At 44.5% G+C, this 24,879-nt stretch overlaps 2 protein-coding genes across 2 annotated transcripts in view; both read left to right on the forward strand.

Moving 5' to 3' along the window:
• Positions 1-1,273: 1,273 nt before the first annotated feature.
• ZNF469 (zinc finger protein 469) lies at positions 1,274-13,550 on the forward strand. The gene has a single exon (XM_053448654.1). The coding sequence runs from the start codon at positions 1,451-1,453 to the stop codon at positions 13,484-13,486; it is 12,036 nt and encodes a 4,011-aa protein (XP_053304629.1). The 5' UTR covers positions 1,274-1,450; the 3' UTR covers positions 13,487-13,550.
• Positions 13,551-20,433: 6,883 nt separating this feature from the next.
• The window catches only part of ZFPM1 (zinc finger protein, FOG family member 1), a 60,887-nt gene continuing 56,441 nt past the window's right edge, over positions 20,434-24,879 (forward strand). Inside the window, exon 1 of the mRNA XM_053448903.1 lies at positions 20,434-21,100. Within this exon, the coding sequence (XP_053304878.1) occupies positions 21,061-21,100 (40 nt within the window). The 5' untranslated portion in view covers positions 20,434-21,060. The remainder of the gene's footprint in view (positions 21,101-24,879) is intronic.

Here is a 24,879-nt window from a genome sequence, read left to right on the forward strand (position 1 = left end):
GAATGGCCGCAACTGTGATAATATGGCAGGGACCAGGTCTGTCTATTTTATCTTGGCAGGACGCCCTTGCAAATTTGAGCAGCAGTAAACAGACTTTATAGTCGCGGCTGGATTTGCCATAAGCAGGGGATTGTTGTCAAGTTAATATCATGCACGTTGATTGCCTGTGGATTCAGCTATGTCAACTCAGCAGGGAGAGAAGAAAACCTGTAACTGGAGGGATAGCATTGAAACTCTGAGTGATAACTCCAGGGGGAGATCGCCGTGGCGGTGATATTAAAATGAATGGAAAAGCAGAGGGGGTGAGCTGTATTTACCTAGAGCAGGATGATATGCTTCCCAGAATCGCATTTCAAGCGTAGAAATTATAGGTGTTTGCTTTTTACGAGTATCTGTTGATTGTTCCCAGGGAAGGCATTCAGCAGCAGCCAAAGCATGAAGAACTGTGAAGCACGTCTATCTCGCATTAAATAATATGTGAATACACCCTACCAGGGCAATGGCATCATCATGCCTCACCCAGCAAAGACATTCATTCCGAAAGATCTTACTGGAATTTCCAATGCACCCTTTTTTTTATTCTTTGATTTACTTTTTTTATACGTATAAATTGTAGCCATTTGTATCTGTATTCCAAGGTTCTACAACAAGGGACTGTCAGCTGCTGCAGGAAGCAATGACATTGTTTAAGTTTCCTCATTCATTTACAATAACAGCAATGGAGCCATTGCAAGCTGTGTCTTTTTATAGGATATGCGGTTTGTTTGCAGTTGTTCTCATAAATTGTTTTTTATTACTTAAAAAAAAACAAAGTTGGTGATCATTAGTTTTTATGTTGGCAAACTAATTCATCTTCACTAGAGTTCTAGGCAAAGGTGATTTATATCACTTTTAATTTTCATTGGCATTGTCAGTTACAAAAATATTCCAGACTCTCAGCTGACATCCCCATGTTAAACAACAGGCCGTACGTGGCACAGCCTCCAGGGAAAAAAATGTAAGAGTTGAACTATGTTCCACAATCATAATAGATCAGGATATGAAAGTGAGAGTTCATGAAATGTTCATCCCACACCTAATAGTGACATATAGTTGGCATATTAGCAATGGTTTGGTCAGGGAGCCTTCTGCTTGAAGGAGAAGCTCTGGTTACAGTATTCCCTATTGCCTGTGTATTCTGTTTTTATCTTTGCTGCTCAGTGCTTGTTGTCTGTACACCTTTTTCATAAATATTCTTTCCGTGTTTAGGTCTCACCTGGACCTACTGGAACCAAAGCTCTCGACCTGGCCTTCTAAGCAACTTCAATGAGAGTAAAACAGGAGTCCCTTGTCTGCCATCAGCACATAAGGCTTCATGAAGTATGAATGAGCTCAAGCCACGCAGAAGGAACATGAGTACAGCAAAGGTGACTGACGTGCCAAGAGCCGTCCATCCTTTTTGAGTAATACCATGACGGGAGAGACAAAGCATGTGTATGTCATCAACAGCAAAGAACCCAGCCCCAAAGACTCTGATAGAGTCACTACCTATGAACAGTTCCCCAAGAATGATGCAGTGGACAGTTCCGCTGGTGGGGTGTCGGACAGTTCTGAAAGTGTCGTCAGTGGTGGAACCGACAAGGCACCTCAGCTAAATGGTAGCAGGGAAAAAGAGACTCACAGTCAAAGGGAGGCGGTAATCAGACCACAACAAGCCGGGAAGATTGACTTCAAATCCCTCCACAACAGATCAAAGTTTTCCAACGATGCTGTGTGGACAAACAGTAAAGGCAGCCCTTTGTCCCCCACAGGGAAAAGTCGAGGAAAAGACAAAAGCAAAAGGTCTGGAAAGGGAGATCGAACTCAGCACCAGCTGTACAGACTTAGTATTACCAACTCAAGGTCTAATCCTACCATTGGGATTGCTTACCCCCAGCAAAAGGTGACGCCACCTAAAAAATTAGAAGTTAGTCGAGGACCCATCTCGGGAAGTTATCGTTTTCATGTCCCAAGTCTTCCAGAGAGAGAGGCGGAGCTGCAGCAGGAAGATCTCAACTTCAATCGGTGTTTCCAAGAGTCCAGTCCGAGCCTTACCTCCACCAACTATACCTCACAAAAAGCTCCAGCTTCCAGGACTCATCATGGCATAAACCTACAGTCACAGATAGGAAACACTCACGAAACAGCAAGTTCTAATGGGCAGCTGCATTTCTTGGAATTTCAACCAAATGGAAACTCTTGGGGTTCATCTGAAAAAAACTTCTCTGGTGCCACCAACTATGGTCAAAAACTCTGTCCATTTCCTGAAGGCAACAAACCAGATTCTCATTGCTTTGGCACCATGCCATTGCAATACCCTTTTCAGTCTTTGCAGGAGCCATCTGGGAACTCTTTTTGCAACAACTCCAGTAGCCAGGACTTTTTAGATGTTTCACTGCCAGCAAGCCAGGTGGCACATGGTACATTTTCATTTCAGTCGTCTTCAAGAGAAGGACCAGATGATCCACAGAGCAACGGATCGTACAGTAATGCTTTGCCAGACAGCCGTGCATATGGTATTGCTTCTCAGCAATCTCCATTCCTGCATGCACCCCAGGGGGCACAGCATCCGCCCACACCTCCATGTTACACAGGAAGGAACGATCCTTCCGCTGATCACAATGGTGCTATTTCTTCATCTACTGCTGTAACTTCTTCTGGTGCTATAGATCAAACCCAAAGCACTTTTCATGAAAGCCAAACCCATTTTATTCATGGTGAATTAAGTTTACATGGTAATAACGTGCCATCGTTACTCAAAAAAAGGCAACTGCCAGCTAAAGATTTTGCACCCAGTCAAAGACTTCTGACTCCAGGGAACACACTACGAAGGAACATACCACAGACGTCTCTAAACCAAGTGCACTTCCCCGTCAAGGTCTACAACAGTGTAAACCAAGGGTCTGTGCCTTTTGATAAGAACATTTCCAGAATACCTCAGACTTGGGATGCAGGAAGTAAGACTTTCCCACCCCTGGACCAAAGTTCTGTATCATATGCCAGCCCATCTGGAAATACTTTACCCTACCAGTGCCAGGCCAATCTTGATCAGAGACAGGCACTAAAAAACCCCAAGATGCCTTGGCATCAGATCCATCTTACATCTGCCATGCCAAGCCAAAACCGGATTGAAGTGTCAAGGCAAATTGGGAGCCAAAAACTACCCTACCCACTAGGGAACTCTGAGTGGCCAAACACCAACTTGTCGCAGAAGATCCCACCAAGTTATCCCACCAAAAACCACACAACAGTTGATGGACTTGCCTCACAGAGGTCTGAGGCAGGCAGTGGAAGCTACAGTTCAACTAATGGCATTTTATATGATGGTGTGAAGGAAGCAAGCCTTAAAATATGTGACTCGAGAAATAAGGGCATTTTGTTTGGATTGAGTCAACCAATCCAGCAAACATCATCTTTAAGAAATAATTCCAGCCAAGCAGCGTCAGATTCTCCTTGTGAGTCACCTCTGCCGTCACCTGCCACCAACCCCATCTCTGGAAGCACATGTTCCTCACTCTCACCCATGTCCAGCAGCCCTGTGAATCCAAGTTCAGATGACAATCAGATACTACCGACACTTACATCTTCACCGTATTTCCATCAACCATGTCACCCCGTGGAAAGCAAAACATTCCATGTAGTTGATCCATTAAGTTCTGGATCTCTAATATACCCCAATCCAGGATCCTTAAAGAACTGCAATTATTTATCAGATGCCTCAAAGGAGGAACCATTTCTTAAAAACATTCAAGAAAACCAATACCCAAAACAAAGCACTGAAACTGAAAGAGGGTGTCTGGATGGTTTCGAAAATGAGCCTCCACCACCACCTCCTTACTCCTCTCACCACTTGTTGGCAAGTTCACTGAGCAGTACAAATTTGGACCAGCTGGATGTCATCCTGACCTGCAAACAGTGTGATCAGAACTACAACAATCTGTCATCTTTCCTTGAGCACCGACAGTATTGTAGCTTAAATTCTACTCTTCAGGATTCCACACAAGGCGCAGAAGTCAAGAAACAAACTATAGACGCCATCAAGTCATCTCACTTGATATCTGGGTTACCCTTGGCCAAAGGACAGGCAGAAGTTCACCCCCACCTGGTCGGTTTCAATAAAGTAATCGACTATCTCCTTGATAGCGAAGTCAAGGGAGATCCCAAAGATGATCCTGCAAAAGCTAATATTTTCCACAGCTTAATATCAAATTCCTTGCCTTTGACAGCGTGTGACACGCTAGAAATGGATGATGCCAAACTTGACAGTTTAATCACGGAAGCATTAAATGGTCTGGAGTTTCAAGTGGACAACCCAGAGATAGACAGTAGCTTTATTGATGTTTTTGTCGACGATGAGCTGTCTGCATCTAAAGGTATTGCTACCGGCCAGCCTTACAAGGTGAAGGATTCCGCAGAAACCAAAAAAGGACCAAGTATTGTGGAGGAAAAACAAACTTGTCATAATTTGTTCTCGCATATATATGAGGAAAATAACAAGCCTGAACCTCCTTTAAGCAACAGATATACAACAAAACAGAATGAACATAAAAATGCCGAAATTGGAACTGTGTGTCCATACACTCTGGAAACTGAGAAAAACAATACAAAGGATGTCCCACCACAAATGATATCAGATAATTGTGACCTGCTAAAAAATGTTGACAATGAAAATTGTACCAAATTAGATGAGAAAAGGAATATTGACAAAAGTCTAAGTAATGCTGAATTTTATGAAGAGAAAGATACCAAGGTGTCTCTTGAAGGGAGAAGAGCAAAAGCAGATCCGATCGAGTCTCTCGCCACATTAAACCAGAAGCCACGTAGGCCTGGCATGAAGGATGCCAAGAGGAAAAAATCACATAATGGGACATGGAGTAAGGAGCTAATCCATAAAATTGTGCAACAGAAAAATAAACTTCATAAATTACACGTAAAGAGCAACAAAAATGTTCAGTTTTCATTGGTGACAGAAAGACTTTTCCCTCCAGCTAAAGGCCACACCTTTGGGGAATATGACTACATTTCAGATTCAGGGGATGAAGCAGATATACATGGCAAAAACCAGCTCAATGGCAGACTGAAGTACAGTTTTAATCGGGATCACCCAACGAGGGGTGGAAGGACGAGAGAGAAGGAATGGAGAATGGGAGAAGCCACAAGGTTCCAGTTGCAAAGTAAAGACTTGAGAACCACAAAAAAAGAAACCTCAGGCAGGATTAGAAGAAGAAGCAGCCAGTCTTCAACCAGCAGCGACCAGAGTACAAGTATCTCAAGCGAAACTTGGTCAAGCCCCAAAAGTATTGAACGGACTGATTCTGAAAATGAACCGGAGACTGTTGTGAGGCATAAAAGCCTGACCTCGTCCAATCAAAATGTAACAGTGGAGCGAAATCTCGTAAGACCGCTCTACAAAGAAAATGTTTCCGAAGCTTTCTTTCACCAAGCGGAACTTTCCAAAACAACCAAGAGATTTGGGTCTGCTAGGTTCCTACTTGCAAGCTCAAAGGTATACCCATCCAAGTTAAACAATTCAACACATTTTATGGATAGTGAAAAACTACAGCAACAAAACGAGAAGGCTTACCTCCAGGAAGAAAACTGCATAAAAAGTGCAGATGGACAGTTTTTCGATGGAGCACATGATGAGCATCAAACGATAAACATGCACCACAAGGAAATATTAGCCAGCAACTTATCGCATGACAATTATCCACCTGATCTGTTACATGGTGTAGACAATGTGGCACAGCCATTTTCTTCTTTCCGCGCGGATACAATAGACTTTCAGACAAAGCAGGTCGATGTCTCGCCTTCTGTTCCTCCAGAACTTAACTCTGAAGTCAGCGGAAGTTACTCTGATTCTAACGGCTTAAAGGAAGGAATTTGTAAGGATCCTAAAGAGTTTCCGATGCCTGTTTCGTGTTACAGTGGTAAATCGGCAGACGCCATCTTCCCTGTGAAAAGTCACGAGGCCTACACCAGCGAAAATCACTCATTTCCAGAAACCAAAAACCTGCCGGATCTGTACAGTAATAGCCCTTTTCTGAAAAACAGAACCATGGATTCCTCTGAAATCGGACAGCTATATCTCAGTGAAACGAACCCCAGCAACAGTAGTAATTCTTTTGAAGGTAAATGTTCAGAATTGCCAACTTACCATATAAATGACGACGATAATAAAGTGTCATCGCCCCTTTCCTTTGACTCTTCATCCATATTCACCGAGCTGCCAATTTCAGACTTTGAGGCGCCTTTGTTCAGCAATATTCCAGCTCCAAAAGACAATTACATGCCTTATACATGTTCCAGTGATCCAGCAACTGAGTCACCCCACTTTGAGCAACAGTATCCACAGTTTTTGCGAGGAAAGAGCTGGGGCATCATAGAAGACGGTCAACCTATGTCATCCAACAACATCACCCCATTTCAAGTGATGGAAAATCAAGCTTCAGGGAAGTACGGAGAACAGATGTCCGCATCATCTGGACAAATGCCCATGACATTGTCAGAATCCGTGTCCGATTACAATGCTCAATACATAAACAACATCTCAGAGGATGAGCTAGAAATCAAAAGGCTTGTAACAGAGCTAGAAAATCAGCTTCAAACAAACAAAATGCAGAACAATGTTTCTTCACCGGAATGCTCCAAAACTCACGTTAATAGCGAACTCGCTGACGCGGCCGTCCACTTTTCACACTCAGCAGTAAACGCCCTCGAAAGCAACACCAAGAACGTATATTACAAAGAAAATCTTGATCATCTAAGTGGTTTGAATCACACAGTTAATATCGATACAACCATCGAGGAATGCCACGCTGTTGGGAAAGTTGACAGTAATTGTGGCAGCCTCAAAAGAAACTGGACTTGCCCGGTTCAGTTTGACACCTTTAGTTCCAGTATCCAGTGCCACAAACCACAAACAAGTCCTCAATCAGCATTTAGTCCTACTGAGCCAAGTGACCAGCACCAAGAAGGGGTAAAGGATCTGCAGTCATTACAAGAGATAAATCCTATACATAGCGGCCACCAATCGCCGACTGATGCTTGCCTGCATGATGTCGGAAACCAACCTGAATGTCAAACATTCTCTGGAGATGACCCAGTCACAGAAGCACTGACAGCTGGGACTCTGCTTTCTAATAGTGAAAAGAATATAGAGTTTGGTGAAAACACCAGTGAGCCCAAAGACCCTAAACACCTATTTCTTAAAAAAGAACAGCTAGAGGAACGGTTTGACGAGCCACCTGAGCTGGAGCCATTTCAGAGTGTTCCAGAGATAAATTCACAACTCGATTTGCAGGACGGTGGGGTTTCAGTATTAAATATGAGCACCCCGTCCGTGAAAAATGAGAATTCACATGAAAGGGAGTTATGTGAACCAGGACTCCATGCTGAAATGGCAAGCTGTCTGCCAGCAGTAGAGTACATTGAAAATAGTTCAACTACGGATGGGAAAGAAGTACCTACAGACAGTCTGGGACTCCAAAAGAACCTTGACATGCCTGTCTTGGAGAAAGAAGAAGGCACTGTTGCTGAGAAATCCCCAGTTGCTCAAGAATCATCAGACAATCCACTCCAACAGCTACAATTATTTGTGGCAAGGACAGCCAAAAATAACGAGGAAGAAATGCTCATGCCATGCTTTCCAATGTCGTTAGCAGGATCATCTCATCTAGAATTAGAAAGTGACTCTTCAAAGGAGACGTTGGACAAAAGCATAGGCTTGATCGAGTTTGAAAGAACAACAAATCTTCCAGAAACAAACATGAATTCGGCAAATATTAAACAATTGGATGCAGAAGGGAACAATGAATTTAGTTCTACTGTGATTTTTGAATCCTTTACCAACGGGACAGAAAATAACATTGCACTTGACACAGAAAATGAATGTATGGGAACGGCTGTAAAAAATATTGATACAAGCAGACAAGCACAAGATGGGCAGCTGCTTCACAACAAAGATACCGAGACTCCATTTCAACAGCGAGTGAAATTGGATGACCTGGTAAAGGATCTTGATGAGAAGGAGGAGAACAAGGCAGCTAAACATAAAATAAGCCAAACATTTGAAGCTTTTAGCATAATTTCAAAGAATAACCTTACCGTACCTGATGCGATGGAAATCAACTCAACGGATATGTCGAATGGATATCAGCTTCAAGGTGCCCTAACCCTTCAAGTTTCCCAAGTTCAGGATGATGATGCCTCTGGTTTTAGAAGGTCAGAGAATCAAAAAGAGGGTATTAATGTATTTCAAGAAAAAGATCACCTGTGCACAGAGGTAGTTCCATTGAGCAAAGAGAATTCAGACGCCTCCGCATATTCCAAGGAATCATCCACACACTTTTCTATGCACTTCAGCCATCAGAAAGCTTTGGCCGAAACCAACATCAACTATGAAACACAGTTTCAAGATGTGATCAGTCCTACAAATCATTCGCCATTAGACTTTGATCTGTTGGCACATCTTCCATTAAAGCAGTCTATCCCAAAACAAAATATATTGTGTCCTGGAGAAGAAGTCACAGACGGCCAACAGTCTCAAGAAAAAATGAATGACACCAAAGACCAATCAGAAAAACATTCAATGGACAGAGCAGAAATGTTGCTTTACCTTGGAAAGGATAGATGTATGACGTCCTTTGAGGTGTGCCCAAAGCCTTCAACAAAAATCGATGGTCTGAAGTTGCCAAAGGCTGATGGGACTTTGTCCCCGTGTGTCTGCTCTGAACTGGAATGTCCTCATTACAAACAGCAGACTGGTTCCGTAGCAGATATCCTCCTTCAGGGTCAACCAATGCCCAGTGGTGATGATTACCTAGTTTATACGACATCACAGAGCCAGAATTATTCAACTTTGAACACTGAACTTTTCACAGAAGCTATGCAAAATATTACAGAGCAGCCACTGTGTTGTGAGAAAGATGAAAGTTTATGGGTCAACCAAGATAAATGTGTCCATGCAAACCATCCATTCCCCAGTGAGGATAGGTCTAACGCCGCCCTGGTTTGTGACCTGATGGACATTACTGAGGGAGGTTTGGCTGAACTGAACAGCCATCAGACTTTAGCGGCTACAGAGGAAGGAACTGCTCAAGTTTCCAAAAACAGCCTGATTGATGAAAAACGCAATGGTCTTAGTGACCCCGAGAGAAAATGCACCAATGACATGGACTCTGTTATTGACGGAGTACTCCGCATTCTAGATGGTGACAAGAGCAAAGAAATACTGGAACGGATTGGTATTCCTGCCAGAAACAGTCCTGTAAAAGAAAAGAAGGCCATTGAATCGCTAACATGCGATATCTGTTTAGTGTCGTTCAGGTCCAAGCCAGGCCTGACAAGACACAAAGCTGCAAAGCATAGCCTGAGAAATGATGGAAATGCGATATCACACAAAGCAGGCGCATTAAATGAGAATGTAAAAATCCCTGAACGCTCTGATTCTAATTCCCAAAATGCAACCACAGGGCACCTAACGCAAGGAAGTAAAATCCTGCCCCCATATTTTATGTCTGACGAAGAACAGAGATCTCAGTCAACAAAATCCAAAGGAGAAAAAAAGAGTAAAGGGCAGGTGGATGACACGAGTGGCATGGAGGTCACTTGTGAAAAGAAACCGAGTGGTAACGGCAAAAAAAGGAAGTCGAAGGCCGTGCCAAACAAAAATACAGATTCTCAAGTTCCCTCTGATGATATTTTAAATATCCTCAAAACCAATATATTGAAGGCAATTGGTCAGTCGAATACCTTTCCAGCTTCAGAAGAAAAGGTTACATGGACACAAGCTACAGATAACGACAAAATGTTGGCAGAAGCGAACCGAAAGGACGTTTCTCCTCAAAAATACTTAGCAGAAGATGAATCTGTGGTAAACAGCATTTTGGATATGGAGATCAACAGAGAACCAACGTGGGTAAAAGGTTTCAAAAGCCAAGCTGAGCACAAAGTAAACAATGTTTGTGAAATAGAGTCTGCATTGCCGTCAAAAGAAGAAACCCCAATGAATGAAGAGGCTTCAAAAAATATTGTAGGTGGACGCGTGCCTGTAACAGAATCAGCGTACGGTCAAGAAGATCTTCCAGTGTCTAATGTTCAGAAAGATGTGGTACCCGATCTCCATAGCTTGTTTGATGATGACAACACATTTTCCCAGCTGTTTCCAAGAGACGATAGTTTTATTAGGAGGAAATGCACACGCGTTTATGGCAAAAGGGCTAAAAGACAAACACCGCCATTTGAAACGGACTTTAAAAATATAGATCTCATTGAACCGGAGCGGTCTTCCCAAATAAAAGATTTTCCACCTGGATTTGGAAACCTTTCGGTTGATTCTGCTTTGATGGGCTGTGGTTTGTCTCTAATAGAACCTGACTCGCAGTATGGTCAGATTAGTGCCGGGAAGGAAATGATTGCCGTCGATAACAAAATCATACCATTTGTACAACAAAACCAGGGGTTGGAAAATGTTAGTGCTCCAATGTTGATGGGTGAACACCAAGGGCAAAAAGATTTAGATGTTTCCTTTGAAGATGTCCTTTTCAAGTCACCTGAAGAATCGCAAGATTCCATTGTAGATCTGAATTCAACGATACCAGATTCAGAGTTAGATGAGGTGTACGACTGCAAAATAAGCGAAGGCGCAAGTCTCCCCGAGTTTCCTACAATTGACATGAAAATGCTTAGTGCTAAATTCGATATGAGGGAACTGTCTTTTTTCAGCGCTTGTGGAGATGACTCTGACCAGTCGGACGTGGATGGAACAGATATCCCACACAAGCCAGATCACCATAAAGGACAGAGCAAAAATAAACCGGACGGCAAAAGGCAGGTGCGAAATCGCAGCAATGTGAATATCAAAACAAAGGAGAAGCAGTACAAATGCAAAGTGTGCTTCCAGTGGTTCCTCACGCTGGGTGAACTGGATTTCCATAAACTTACTCACAACCCTTCGCCTCCACCTACCTGCTACATGTGTGTTCAGCGCAAGTTTAGTTCTCGAGAGCAGCTGCGTGATCATCTGAAAGACAAGCATGCAAAAAACAAAGCCGGCCTGTGGATATGTGGAATGTGCTTAAAAGAAATCTCTGACGTCTGGATGTACAATGAGCACTTACGAGAGCACGCCACACAGTTTGCCCGGAAAGGGCAGGCCCAGAAAACCGTGATGGGCATCCCGGGCTGTTTTGCTGAAGACACCATGGTGAGAACATTTCTTAGCACCTTCATCTATAGAACCCCCGGCAGGTCCTCAAAAACCTCGGAATCCGAGGACAAAAGCCCAGCGGCTATAAAACAAGCTCAAAAAGACCACAAGGACGACGTAAGTGAGAAAGAAGCAGAGCACAGCACCCTCTGCACACCAAAGAGCTCTGTTCATGCCAAACTGTCTGTCGGCCCCTCTTTGGAAAATACACAAAAGAATGACCTTGTGCACAAAAATCCAGCAATCCATCCCCATTGCAAAGATCCATCCAGGGATTGTCACCACTGTGGAAAACAATTCCCAAAGCCCTTCAAGTTACAAAGGCACCTGGTGGTTCACAGTCTCCAGAAAATCTTTTTATGTCACAAGTGTCCCAAATCTTACCAAGAAGTTCATGAACTAAGGAGCCACCTTAACAACGACCATCAGTTGTCCGAGGATACCGAAATAAAACACACCACGCTTTATGCGTGTGAACTGTGTGCAGATGTCATGCATGTTATTAAGAAGTCTTTCATCTGTAGCACGTGCAACTATACATTCTCCAAGAAGGAACAGTACGACAGACACATGGAGAAGCATCTGATTGGGGGGAGCATGACTTTTAAATTTCGAGGTGTCATGAGGCCGGGTGTCGGGAAAGAAGCTAAAGATAAAGCAAAAGGGTCCTCGCCAAATGAGAGCATGCCTCCATGCAAAAAACAAAAACGCTTCCATTATTCTGAACCTGACATAGCTGACACAGACCTTAAAGACAGCAGCGAGCAGTCTCGTTGTGTGACCCCAGTGCTCTTACACGCAATAGCCTTGGATAAAGAACTGAAAGACAATGCAGAAAACGCACATGAAATAACCGTAAAGACAGAATATATGGCCACAGACAATGCAGATCTCCAGGATAGTAACGAGAATAGTCTGGAGATGCCAACGGATTCATGTCCCGCATCACCTCTACTTAATGAGATGCCAGAAGAAGATGAGGATGGTGAAAAGCTGTCCGCTCGTGAGAAGATGAACGTGTCAGATGTTGAAGCCTCTTCTGCTCAAACAGAGAAAGAGACAACGTTTATCATTGAAGATTCTGAAGTTTCCAAAGAAACGGAACCACCGGTTTTATACCCAACATACCAGGACAGTATTGAAGCCACGCATAAAACATCACCCCAGGAAGCTGAAATCTCTGAAATTGGAATTTCATCTCCATTGGTGGGTTCAGATGACGTTCTCTGCCACCTGCTGTCCCATGAGCAGGAAGAAGTGTTTGCATCCAACAAAGACGTGTCTTCCACCGAGGACTCTCTTACAGACTCATGCTGCTCTCGAAATGAAACTGTGGGTCCGGAAAAAGAGGATGCACTGAAATCACTTCCATTAGATGGATCGGATATACATCTAGCACTGTGTAAAGCAAAGCCAGACTCTCCTGATGTAAGTGTTTCCCTCAGAGACTCAAGAGGTCAAAGAAAGAACAAGTTAGCCAACCAGGTAAACAGCAGGACCACAACGGGAGGTGAGGATGGAGTGAAATCCTATACACCAAAGCCGAAGGTTGTATCTGAGACGTGTTCTGTAACAAAGGATAGTGGTTCGTGCACTTTGAAGGAGACAGTTGAAAGCCACCACAAGCTCTCCAAAAAAGAACCCATTGTGTGCCTTTCAAAGCAAAATGATGTGGAATCCATTAAGTCAGCTGACAGAGCTTCAGCGACACTACCCTCCAAGCTGCACCCCAAGAAGCGTAAAGAGCACAAGGCATCAGCTCACAAAGGGTGCTCAGCTTCCCGGGAGAACATGGCTGGAGAGGTAAAGAAAAAAAAGATCAATTTAGTGGGGAGTGGGAAGAATGAGGCATCTGGTAGCGTGAAGAAAACAGAATGGATGAGCCCACAGTCAGAAAGCAAAGAGGAGGCACCTTGTGGCCGGCTGTCCCACAAGCCTCACACGGGGGGGATCAGCGGACAAATGAAAAAAAACCTGTTTGACTCACACAACCAGAAGAAAGTCAGCGCTCGACCCAGTAACGGAGAATACAAGTGCAAAAAGGTGTTCCAGACTAAAACCCTACAGCCATTCACGCCTAAAAGCTCTGCCCTTTCTCTGAACAGCTCTTCGCAAAAGCGCAAACTGGGACAAAGCACGAGAGTCACTGAGCCGTCGAGTTACAGGACCGCCGAATCACAGAACAATTTGCTAAGTCAGCTTTTTGGGCAAAGACTGACAAGCTTTAAAATCCCTCTAAGGAGGGATGTTACAGAATGATACCGGACCATTTCACTTCTTCCCTGTGACGGAAGCAAGGAACGCAATAGAAGAAGAAAGAAAACTATGGACAAACGAAACATCAACAAACTTTTGTATAAAAAAAAATTACTGATTCTTTTTGTACCTTATTTTATCCGTCAAGCTTTGCCAAACTTTGCACTGCCGCCTGCCCGTGTAAAATAGTTCAGTTTGCTATTATCTGCTTCCACGCACTCGGTTCATCGTATTGCAGCTTCAGTGAGGGATTTGATCTCCCAAAGCTCTGGACCGGCAGATCGTCGGATTCGCCATTGTACATAATTTCCTCGTTCCTTTTCTTTCTGGGCGAAGGGCTAACGTTCCCGGCTATACTCAGAACTTCACTAAGACGCTGGCGAACTTCTTGCGTCATTTCTTGGTAGCCATTAACTCTCTGCACCGAAAATATCCCGACATGGAAAACTCACTAAAGTCAAATGCACTTATAGGTTCGTAAAGGAGCTGGACTGATTATTACATTTAATGATGCAAGTGAGTGTGGTTGAAATTCCAGTGTGATGTTTATTAACTCTTTTCTTGCTTGACGGGATCTCCGTCATTGGAGACGGATCATTGGCCATTTGCGATTATTCAAGATCTCCTCTCTCACTACTAACACATCGAGAACACAGAACCTTCTAACATTTCTCTGGCTTAATGCATTAATCTTTACATCGATACCCCTCAGCTTTAACGTGACACACGGTGCTTTTTATCTAACGTAACAAATGCTTCTGATACCCTCGGAAGGGAATGAATTGGTGCTTGTATTCTTATGTATGATTTCTAAATGGTGCGATAGTCGTTACTGGCAAAGAAGGAAAAAAAAAAAAGCCAAGATATTAAACAAAAATGTAGCAAAATTATCCAATGATTGTAACCAAGGCAGCCTCGTCTCTCTGCCACACTGTGCAACGTACAAAGAGAGGCTTCGCTGGCTCTCCAGCGTCTTGGGTGTCGTAGTCCACAGCAACTGGTCGTTATACCAAAGAAACCAATATACGCCGTACCCAGATCAAACGCAAGCTCTGCCGCCACGGCGGGCACAGCCTTTCCCGTTAGCTCTCAGTCCAAATAACATCAAATGCAAATAAAATGTGTTTTATTTCCATAATTGTTTAGACGGTGAATATTTTGTAATACTCTTTAATAGTTTTTAAGCGTATAACGTAGCGAGAGCTCTTTTGGAGAAACCCCTGTCTTGGTCTCATACTTCTACTGTATTTTGATCTTTATCCTCCATTCCTGTGACCACTGTAAACATTTAGACTGTATCCGTATTTCTCTAACACACACACACACACACACACACACACACACACACACACACACACACACACACACACACACACACACACACACACACACACACACACACACACACACACACACACACACACTCAACCCAGCTGCTGTTAACACATTCACTGCTACGGAAGCCAAAACCCTAAAAAAAAAAGCCACCAGCAGATGATCGGTTAACCCGTTAACGCGTAATAGCGCCCATAGCATTAGTAGGACGTAACATGCTTTTTTTTAACACTACCATATGCTTGTCGGTCTTACTGTAACTCACTCCCAGAATCCTTTGCTTTAAAAACAAAAATCCATGGTGCTATTTGTTCATAGGACAAGTAATGTGAAAAAAAAGACTGAAATGTTAATTGTCCGGTGCCGGTACAGTGTTACAATTAATCCACAATCTTTCTGATTTTATTATTATTTTTATTATTTTTTGTTATTATTATTTTAAGTAATATTATTATGTCAGCAAGATAAATCCAAACTCAGGTGCAACGGACATTTACGCTGGTCCTACGGTAACATGACCATTCTAAGGCACTGAGTACTCTGCACAGATCCTGAGGAACAAAGAAACACGCAAGGCTTTCACCTGTTAATATGTATCATTAAAGTACATTGTTATTGTATAAAAAAAATAATAATAATAATTCTAGTTATTTGGTGCAATGCATAATTCAAAAGATTTTATTTTGATATTTTTTTGTCCAAAAAAGCAGTAAATGCATAAATGCCTTTTTTTATATTGTAATTTTGTATGACTCAAAACGCCTCTTTATAATGTTGTTAAATAAAATATGAGCTGAAACGATGTAATTTCTACGTAAAATGGTAAAAGGTGTTATTTTGAATAATTCATCCTGAGCGTGAGCAGTCGTCAGCGTTGTTGTGTATGGCTTAATGTCCTTCTTGAATTTAGGTTGAGGAGTTTGTGATTGCTCACCTGCTTTCAAGCAGGGTAACTTTCCCGGGCCATCTTTGAATCATTGGATGGATGCACTGGATCGGTGACAAGCAAGTTAATTAAAGGCTGTGTACCTATAGGCATTTGCATAAAAATGTACACCCCCCCGGCACACACCCCCCCGGCACATACCCCCCCCCGGCACATACCCCCCCCTTCCAGACTTTGGCCTCTTGTTGCCAAATAAATTGTCTTTTAGCACCAAAATGGAAATTGTGGCACAAAGCCACATGAAAACAGGACCCATGCGTGTCCCGTGATCCTTTCCATGCTTAATGTTTTCTCGCCAACAGGCGGCAGCAGCGGCCCCAGTTTTTATACGTTTAATACATTCGTCTCTCTGCTTCTGTATTGTACCGGCCGGTCAGATCTCTTTTCTGTTCTCCTCCAGGCCCCGTTTAAGAGAATTCACCGTCTACCGATAGACACTGGAAATTATAGGAAACTTTATGAAACGGTACATATCAGGTGTATGAGATACAGCAGTATAGCAGGTATGCATGTTATATTTCTATATATATCGCAATGGCTCCGAACAGCCATAGCTCTGTGCCGGAGGTGCGAGGTCAGGAGGTCGCCTAAAAAGTCTCAGTAAAGCTCTGCCCCTTAGCCCTGTCTCCTGGCACAACACCGAGCACAAAGGCCACCTCTCCTTACTTATCTGAAAGGTTTTTTTCATTCTCGCCAGTTATATCCCATTATTACGATATATCTGTCATTAGCCTGCCGCGCGAGGTCATTGGATTCTGAAGATAGTTCTATGTCATAAATCTCCATTCACTGGTGATTGACAGCTATTTCTCAAGACAAGGGCTACCTCTGGTGTAACAGATGCAAACTAGAGGGTCCCAGTGGTCTTAGTGGGCTCCCCGCGGGCACTAAAATGTAAGTATAGTCCAGTATAGGCCTATGTAGCCAGTTGGAATACATAGCGGTCTTACAATAGACGCCTGACAATAGAGTACACGTTGAAGACCTGAGGGTTATTGTGCTCCGTGTCCCACACCTGCCCCCCATGACCACTCGATGAATTAAAGACTGACGTGAAGGTGCGGTATATCCTAAAATACCTGCGCACGCTGGCCTTTTGTCCTGATAACAGAACCCCATGAATTATTGCAGAAATTACAATATTAATGGTTTCCCCTGGAATGAGGGTGTTACAGAAAGTCTTGGTCTTCGGCGATATGTAGGATGGCGCCTTGACCTTTCAGAGCATTATATCTAATGGAGAGATGATAACCTAGTTGTGCGTTTGAAGGGTTAAATACCCTTAAATTCTCCTTCCATCTACAGCACAAGGGCCACACGATTACCAGCTTACTTGTCTGATTGCGGCAAAATCGTAACCTCGCTGTATCATCCGGCTTCTTCCATACCCCGTCATTCCATAATGCTAAACTTTCATCGGCACATCTGCCCCAGCGAGGTAAATCCAATCCGCAGCCCTCCTCACAACGGAGGGGAATACCATTTTATTTTTCCTTATTAATCTTGTTTTTGTGCTTGGAAGAAAGCTAATTTTCTACCCGCTACTCACAATAAAACTAATCTTTATTGCCTTTTTTTTCCCGTATCTAAAGCTTTCCGGTTCTCTGGAGCTTTGATTGGCAGGCATTTTCTTTTGATGTTGCATTAAAAATGTTCAGACGGAAGAGTCGACTACTGCCCTGCGCCATTTACAATCCGATGTGCCGGCTGAGAGAATTCCCCGTGCTTTCTCCCGGCCGTTGTAAATGCCGCGATAACATTAATGTTCCTGAAGGCAGGAGAGTTATCGACGGGCATCCATCGGTAATTAAAGGCTGACGCGGACGGCATCGTACCCCTCTTATTATCACACTTTAACCTCAAAACCCGAACAACTAACACCGCAACTTAAATTTCACTGCCGAAAACAACCATTTCCATAAAAACTTCCATTTTGTTATTATTATTATTATTCATAATAATACTAACAACAAAACAGAACTTATTATTATTATTATTATTATTTACCTTTATATTGGGAATATTTTTTTTCCAGTGGATCGGTTCACACGCCAACAACGAAGCACTAGAAAAAATATATTCTAGGCAGTAGAGGCTGCATTTATAGCGGGCCGAGGAGATGCCCCCTCTGCCACCCCTGGAGTTTTGCCCCCAGTAACTCTACATACCCTCCGAATACTTTAAACGCTCAGAAAGGGATATATTTATTGTAGGGGATGAGCCGAGGAGGAGAGCTTTACCAAGACTTTTTATGTGACTTTTAATCATTTACACCATTAAATAAGGCATTTAGAGATAAATGATTTACTTTATGTAATCGATACATTTTCTTCATGTATATATTTATATATATTAGGTTATATTAGTTTATTAACCGACTGGGTGATAGATACACCGATGTAAAGCGGAATACATGCAGCATATATATATTTATAGATATATATATAGATATAGATATCAGGAGAAATATTTTATTTATTTGCGGTGTAAGATGGTATTGGAAGCATCGGCTTCTCCTGTGTGCACATATATGTGAAGCCCGGGGGGGGGGTATATATATATATACATATATATATATATATATACGGGCTGAGGTCATGTGCCTTGGAGATGTCATAGATTTGGCCGTTCCGTGGGCTGTCTAATCAGACTCCCTGGTGCCGTGTAATATCACCAAGTTATTTCTCCGAGATAACACCTTAAAGAGGAAGTTCTGCGCTGCCTCTTATTGTATTTACCAGTAACGTGCCGGAGAGGGGTGCAGTAGAGCTAACGCTCTGATAAATCTTCTCGAGACGGGGGGTCCAGAGCCCTGCTGCCAAGGGTAACCTGTTGGTGCCAACAGTAGGGTTTGGAATGGCCGTCGGCACAAGCGGGGTTAATGAAGTGGGAACTCGGCTGAGTACACACGTCAGATGCACGATATTATCTTCTTCTAGATGCTATCAGGCTTGGTTAGTATATATGAGGTGGATTGCTTGATGAATCAGCCCACACAATGCAGAGATCTTATCCCGCAGAAGATCGTATCGCGCGCCTGATAAACACGGCCCAGTGTGTGAAAAACAAGCGCTGTGTACATATTAAAGTCTTTTTATTGCCACGCATTACCAAAGGCTAAGGCCGGCTGGGAGTCTTCGTAAATCAGTCCCATTTTAAAGACGTAATAATGTATTTCATAAAACCCGCGCGCCTATGATGTCATGTGGTGAGCAGAAAATTTCATCTCTAATCATTAGCTGTTCTCAGAGGAAAAACTCTGGTGTCATTCAAGCCCTTAGAGTCAGAGAGCTTGCTAGATATGGGGAACGGCCTCCCAGCAGAAGTGGTATAGGTTAATACAGTGGGGGAATTTAAACATGCATGGGGTAGGCACATGGCTCCTGAATTTAAGATGAGACCAACGACTGATTAAAGTTACAGCAGGAGAAACTGGTGACTAGACAGGGGCCGAATGGGGCCGATCGGCGATTCTGCAAAAAGTCTCTTTGAATTCTGAAATAATTGTTTCTCCGAGCTGAGCAAATCTCCAGTTATTATCAGATGATACAAGAGACCCTTCCTCCAGCATTATTAATACAGCGACATTACGCTTTATCTTTCCACTTCGCATTGCTTTAGTAAATTTGGGAATTGCCCGCTGAAGCAGTCACTTGGGCTGCGGATGGTTTTACCACTAGGGGGTGAGCTGCTCAAGACTCTCGCCGTGTGTCAGGACGGCAGGGAGAGACCAGAATTTGGGACCCTTTGGCACAAGGCGTTATAATTATTATTATTATGGATCTATATAGCGCCATCCTATTCTGCAGCGCTGTACTATTGGCTACTGCCATTCATTTTGTGCAGCATGTTAACGCACCTTCCCCCCATGCCCAGCATTATCATATAATTATATATCGTTTATATATTCATTTTTTATTGCATTATATCATATAACACAATAAAATATTTTCTAATACCATTTGGGCCGCAGCCAAAGCAAACCCTGTTTGTTGCCAAATCGAAATCTCGCTGGTTTCAAAACCCCGAAGATTACTTTTAATTTCTCAAGGACTGGCCGAGGCCGGAGGGTAAAGTTTAGCCCGGGTTGCCCGGTCTGTATTTCGTTTGGGCAAGAGGGAGACTCATGTCCGAGGGGTGAGGATAGAGATGTGGCTGGAGGGCAGGGCTTTGTTATCTGTTTATGTTACTGGCATGTTTAGAAACACGTTCTCTGCTGTTTATATACACAACACTCAGTGTAAGTGTATTCATTGTATGTAAAGATTGTATATAAACAATCAGAACTGCTTCTATACACATCACTGGGGCTTTGGGGGCTGTAGAACCCTGAGACATTCTGAGCTCCTAGAAAAGAGGGGCATCAGGGGGAGAAAAAGGGGGCACAGAGATTAGGGTACTTAGGACAAGCCAGACAAATCAAACAATGAAGAGTGAGGAGTGTGCCTACACCGGCCGCTTCACAATGCGCTGCCAAATGAGTTCATGCTACAAACGCGCAGACTCCTCCCGGCTTCCGTAGTGAGCAGCGATTGTGAAAGTGCTCTATCTTTTTGCATTGTGCTTGCGTAATTACGCATTCAGCTAGGCGGCCCTGGTGGGATGGCACTGAGGCTTAGCCCCCTCCTACCTGCGTCTTCGTCCCTCCCTCGTCACGCCCCGTTTGGAATGTTGCACTCCTCGGGTTCGATACATATCAGGTTCCATTGAGAAAGTAACAATTGTGGAGCGTCCGCCCGGTGGGCATCGCTTGGCACGCATAGCCAGCAGCCTACCCCGAGCCTGTACCCAGCTGGCCCGCATCGTTTAAAGGACTGGTAGACAGGGCATCCGTGAAAAAAACGGGGAATCGGGATCCACCTGTGTTAACGTAGAAGTAGTCAAACGGAAAGCACCCTCTGGACCCCCTGATACTCCGCAGCTGGGGCAGTCTGGGGTGTTGCCGCCCCCGGGACATCAGCCAGCTGTGCCCATTCATTCCCAGTAAGCTGCTCTATTGGATGATACTGGCAGGCAACATACTGGAAGCTTGGATACCCACGGGTCTGCACCGCAGGACTGCCCAGGTTCCTAAGCCTGGCACCGGACTCTCAGGAGGGCATCTAACCCCCGGCGGGGCTTCAAGCAGGACCCCTTCCTCCTCTCCCATGTGGCTTATCGCTGTGCCGTGATTCTGCTGCCAACCCCTGTCTGTGCCAAGGGTAGAGGGCTTGCGTGGGCATGAGGACAGCCTGAGCCTGCCTTCCACCTACTGCCCTCCCCCTGCTCGGCCACCCCGACTGCACACCGAAAAGAGATGTCAAGAAGAAAACAGAGCAACCCCAGACAGATCAAACGTAAGTTACCTTCCTGCCCATTCTGCCCCTCCTGCCCCAGCCTTAATGCCTTGTGTTTGCCAGCTGTGCCTTCTTCTGGTCCAGGGGATAACCTGTTTGCATGGCTACTGCTCCTAATACCCACTCTGGCAATGAAAGGGTTTCAGGCTGTAGTTACTGGTGGCATCTTCTGTTACCAGTCCCCATGGAGTTTTGCCAGCGGTAAGTTTTGGGCTCCCTGCGCATGCTGCCTTCCTCTCCGGGTGCAAATATCTGTAAGCCTCATGTGGGCTGCTTGAAGGGGCCAAATAATACATTAACCCCTTAACTTCTGAAAACTATAGTTTGCCATCCCGTGTGGCTAAAGAACTCAAAATTGGGGTTTTGTGTGGCAGAGAGTGCAGTATGCTGTACATTAAGCACAGGGTTGGTGAACATAGCATTCGTGGCGGGTGATTTATGAGACTTATTCCGTAGCGCTGTACAGTGGGTGGACAGGACATAACAAGTAGCATGAAATATAACAAATTGACTAACAGAGACAACAGTTGAGGGGGGCCCGGCTCAAACGAGCTTACAATCTAGAGACGTCACTATTGCCCCTGTGGTGGTCACTGCTGCCATATGCTTTGGACAGACGGCCTGGCGTGCCACAATCAAACAATGCCCGTCACTCGGCAGGGGCACAATAGCACCTATCTGCCCTAAACCGTTCAATCCAGGCGTGTAACAGTATGTCCACGATATTTCTGCTGTCCAGATATGACTATATCAGGACTGCAGGCCGTCGTTCAGCTGGCTTGATTTAACCCTTTGTTGCCCTGAAAAGAGCGTCCCTGCGGGTTGGCACTGCCCTCTTTTAAACGAGGCTATAACGTTTCTGTAAGTGGCACTCGAGCACCTGGCAGCAAAGGGGTTAAACATATGGTCACCCATACCGCTCAACAATCTGATTTTTTTTTTCATTTAAATGATGAAGTGCGTTGATTTTTGTTTTCTTGAACCCGTGTGGCATTCTAGGGTTGCCAGGGCTGTAGGTGTAACGTCTTCCGTCTTCAGACGAAGGCCTTTGTTTTCTGGCAGAGCGTGGTGGGAGTTGGATCTGGCTAGGTACAGGTTGGCCATCTCTTTCGTTTTGTTAGAAGTTTTAAGAACATTTGCCGCTGGCAGTATTGAGAGCCCGTGATGGGTGGTCTTTCTGCCTTGCTGAAGGGGGCTACATGCCATGAGTTCTACAAGTTATTGTCTTTGCTGAAGTCCAGGTGTCCGCTGAGCCGCTGTTTGTTTAGACGTTTAGATACTGGACGGGGCGCCGAATCAGCAAGTAAGAGATCTGTCGGTCAAATGGCTTTTTACGTCACGTGTGTGCTTATTAACACACGTGCTCAAAAAGTGTAGGAAGAGCAAATGGGTTACGCGCATGTGCTGACTTCATCGCGTCTCCCGAGAAGCTGCTGGTCATTGTGTTGACTTTCAATATCTCCAAACAGAAGCAAAAAGACCGGGGGGGGGGCTATGCTTAAGCTTATATTATTTGGTGGGAAGTGCTAGGCAGGGGGTTTGCTGAACAGAGTCTTGACTTGAATTCACCATTCAGTGATCTGGTTCTCAAAGGGTTAAGAGCGCCGTGTGCATTTTGGCGAGCGCTGCGCGTTTGTTTATTGCGCCGTGAACCATTAAGAGTCCCATGTGTGAGGCTGTGTAGACTATCAGCTGTCCAAGTCATGTGCTGTTGGCTGATGTCCGCGTCCTATCATCACCCCGTGAATAGAGTCAGGAGAGAACAGATCTATAGAAAAATCACTTTTTGACCTCCATTCCATGCCGACGGCCAGGCCTCAGGCTCTTCCGGGGCCGCGGTGGCCGGGAGCAGTAACCCATCTTCAGCCAGGGCTGTGAGTGATGAGAATAAAGCGAGAGCGCACACCCAGTGAACTCTATTCATATATCTGACGCACAGGTATAGGCCGTCTATCGCTCTGCCGACGGCACGTCGGAGTCCCGACCCTAACCTGGCGAGTCCGGTCTCATTTTTCACGGCTTTATGGCTTACCAGGGAGCTGTATCAGCGAGACCGCTTCACATCTGAACCCAAAAGAGACTGTCAAGCAATTTCAAACCTCCCCTGAGCATTAATGAGACACCTGCTGTAGGTGGGGCCGCTCCATGCTAAGAGACGCACAGCACACAATATATCTACACATTCAGATTCCCGGGCCGGCCAATAAATACGCAAAACCAAGCAAGAATCCAGTGCTTACTAATATTAATAATAAATAATAATAAATTGGCCTGGTGTGAGCCGTGTTAAAGGGGCATCTCCAGATTTTGCTTGTAATGGTATTGCGTGTGTTCTGGGGGGCGCGGGACCGGTGGGCCCACTGTTACCACTTTCTAGAACTCATCCCACCGGCTTTGAGGTCACGGAGCTCAATTCCTCCTGATGCACCGGTTCCGAGCTGTCAGAACACAGAGGTGCCGGACTGGAACAGAATCTTGCTTAAAGGGCCACATGTACTTTACCGGGCATTCTGCAACTTATATCACAAAATACAGCCAATACATATGAGAAAAGCTACTTTGTGTGCATGCGCATAGAGCGGGCGCTGGCAGGTGGCGGGTACACCACGTGGGCAGAGACAGCCGGACGTGAGAATGACTGGCGTGTCCCTATAAGTTTTGGATGCTATGATGTGGCACGTGGATACATTTGTTGAGATGCGTACGTTCTGTGCATGTTGAGAATGATAAATAAACCGCTGTATGTTTTTTGTTTTTTACTGTGGATATACATGGCACCCGCAGCGCAGTCTCTCATTGGCCGCTCGGCTTCCTTGTAGCCAGTTCTGGACAGTCTTTTTTCCAACGTGCCGGGGGGTTATAGTGTAATGGTGGCTGTAGGTTGTCCTCCGTGTCTTGGTCAGAGTGCCGGTGGGTGGCCGGAGTCACACCGGATCATCCCTCTGTGGCTGGCAGAGTCCAGAGCTCACCTGTGATGAACATTATCTGCCGTTATATTATGTTAAGCGCTGCGTAAATTGTTGGCGATATATAAATAAAAGATAATAATAATAATAATAATGGATGAAACACATCAGGTGCAAGCAGAGCCCGGGAACCAAACCCAAGCCATCGTGTTTCATCTCATGCCGCTGGCCATAGGCGCACGTTACATCTGGCTAGTTGCCCGCATTCTGCGTTTACAGCGGACGCCATGAGTTGGTAGAAACCAGTCAACCTTTAATACTCTTCATTAAACTATATTCAATAAACAGAATATCTCCTTTATTTCTGGGTTGCCCGTTGTGTTTGTAATCTGCTAGGAACACAAGATGACTTCCCCCCCAATGACCGCTAGAAATACGATACCCGTTATGGTTACACTCCATACTCCACAATACTCCAGCTATTTAAAGTAAGGAAGGGTCCTTAACTTGGCAAAACATAAATAGTTTGTAGCTTTTTTTAGGGATTTATTGCTGCTGAGTCTAATTTGGTCGGCTTTTCTTTAATGGTTTATACTTTTACGCTGCTTCTTCTTGTGGTGGTCTGCATGAGTTCAGGTCTTTTTGGATCCCTTCTTTATCTCTTTGTTCTGGATCAGGAACAATTGGCAAGTAACCGTTCGCATGGAGCGTTGCTCTCCTCTCTGGCCCTGGAAAGGTTAAAGGTGATCGAGGTTTTTGCTCGGGTAGATGGGTTTGCCTGGCCGGTTACCGGCGCTGACACCGTGACGCCGGCACTGGGAACATTTGCTTTTCAGAAGGAATATTGCCTGTACCTACGGTCACACGCAATGT

Source organism: Spea bombifrons, chromosome 10 (genome assembly GCF_027358695.1).
Source record: "Spea bombifrons isolate aSpeBom1 chromosome 10, aSpeBom1.2.pri, whole genome shotgun sequence".
Lineage (NCBI taxonomy): Eukaryota > Metazoa > Chordata > Amphibia > Anura > Pelobatidae > Spea > Spea bombifrons.

Excerpts from the sequence above, each read along its gene's own strand:
- ZNF469 (XM_053448654.1), top strand. The coding sequence starts at position 1,451 with ATGACGGGAGAGACAAAGCATGTGTATGTCATCAACAGCAAAGAACCC.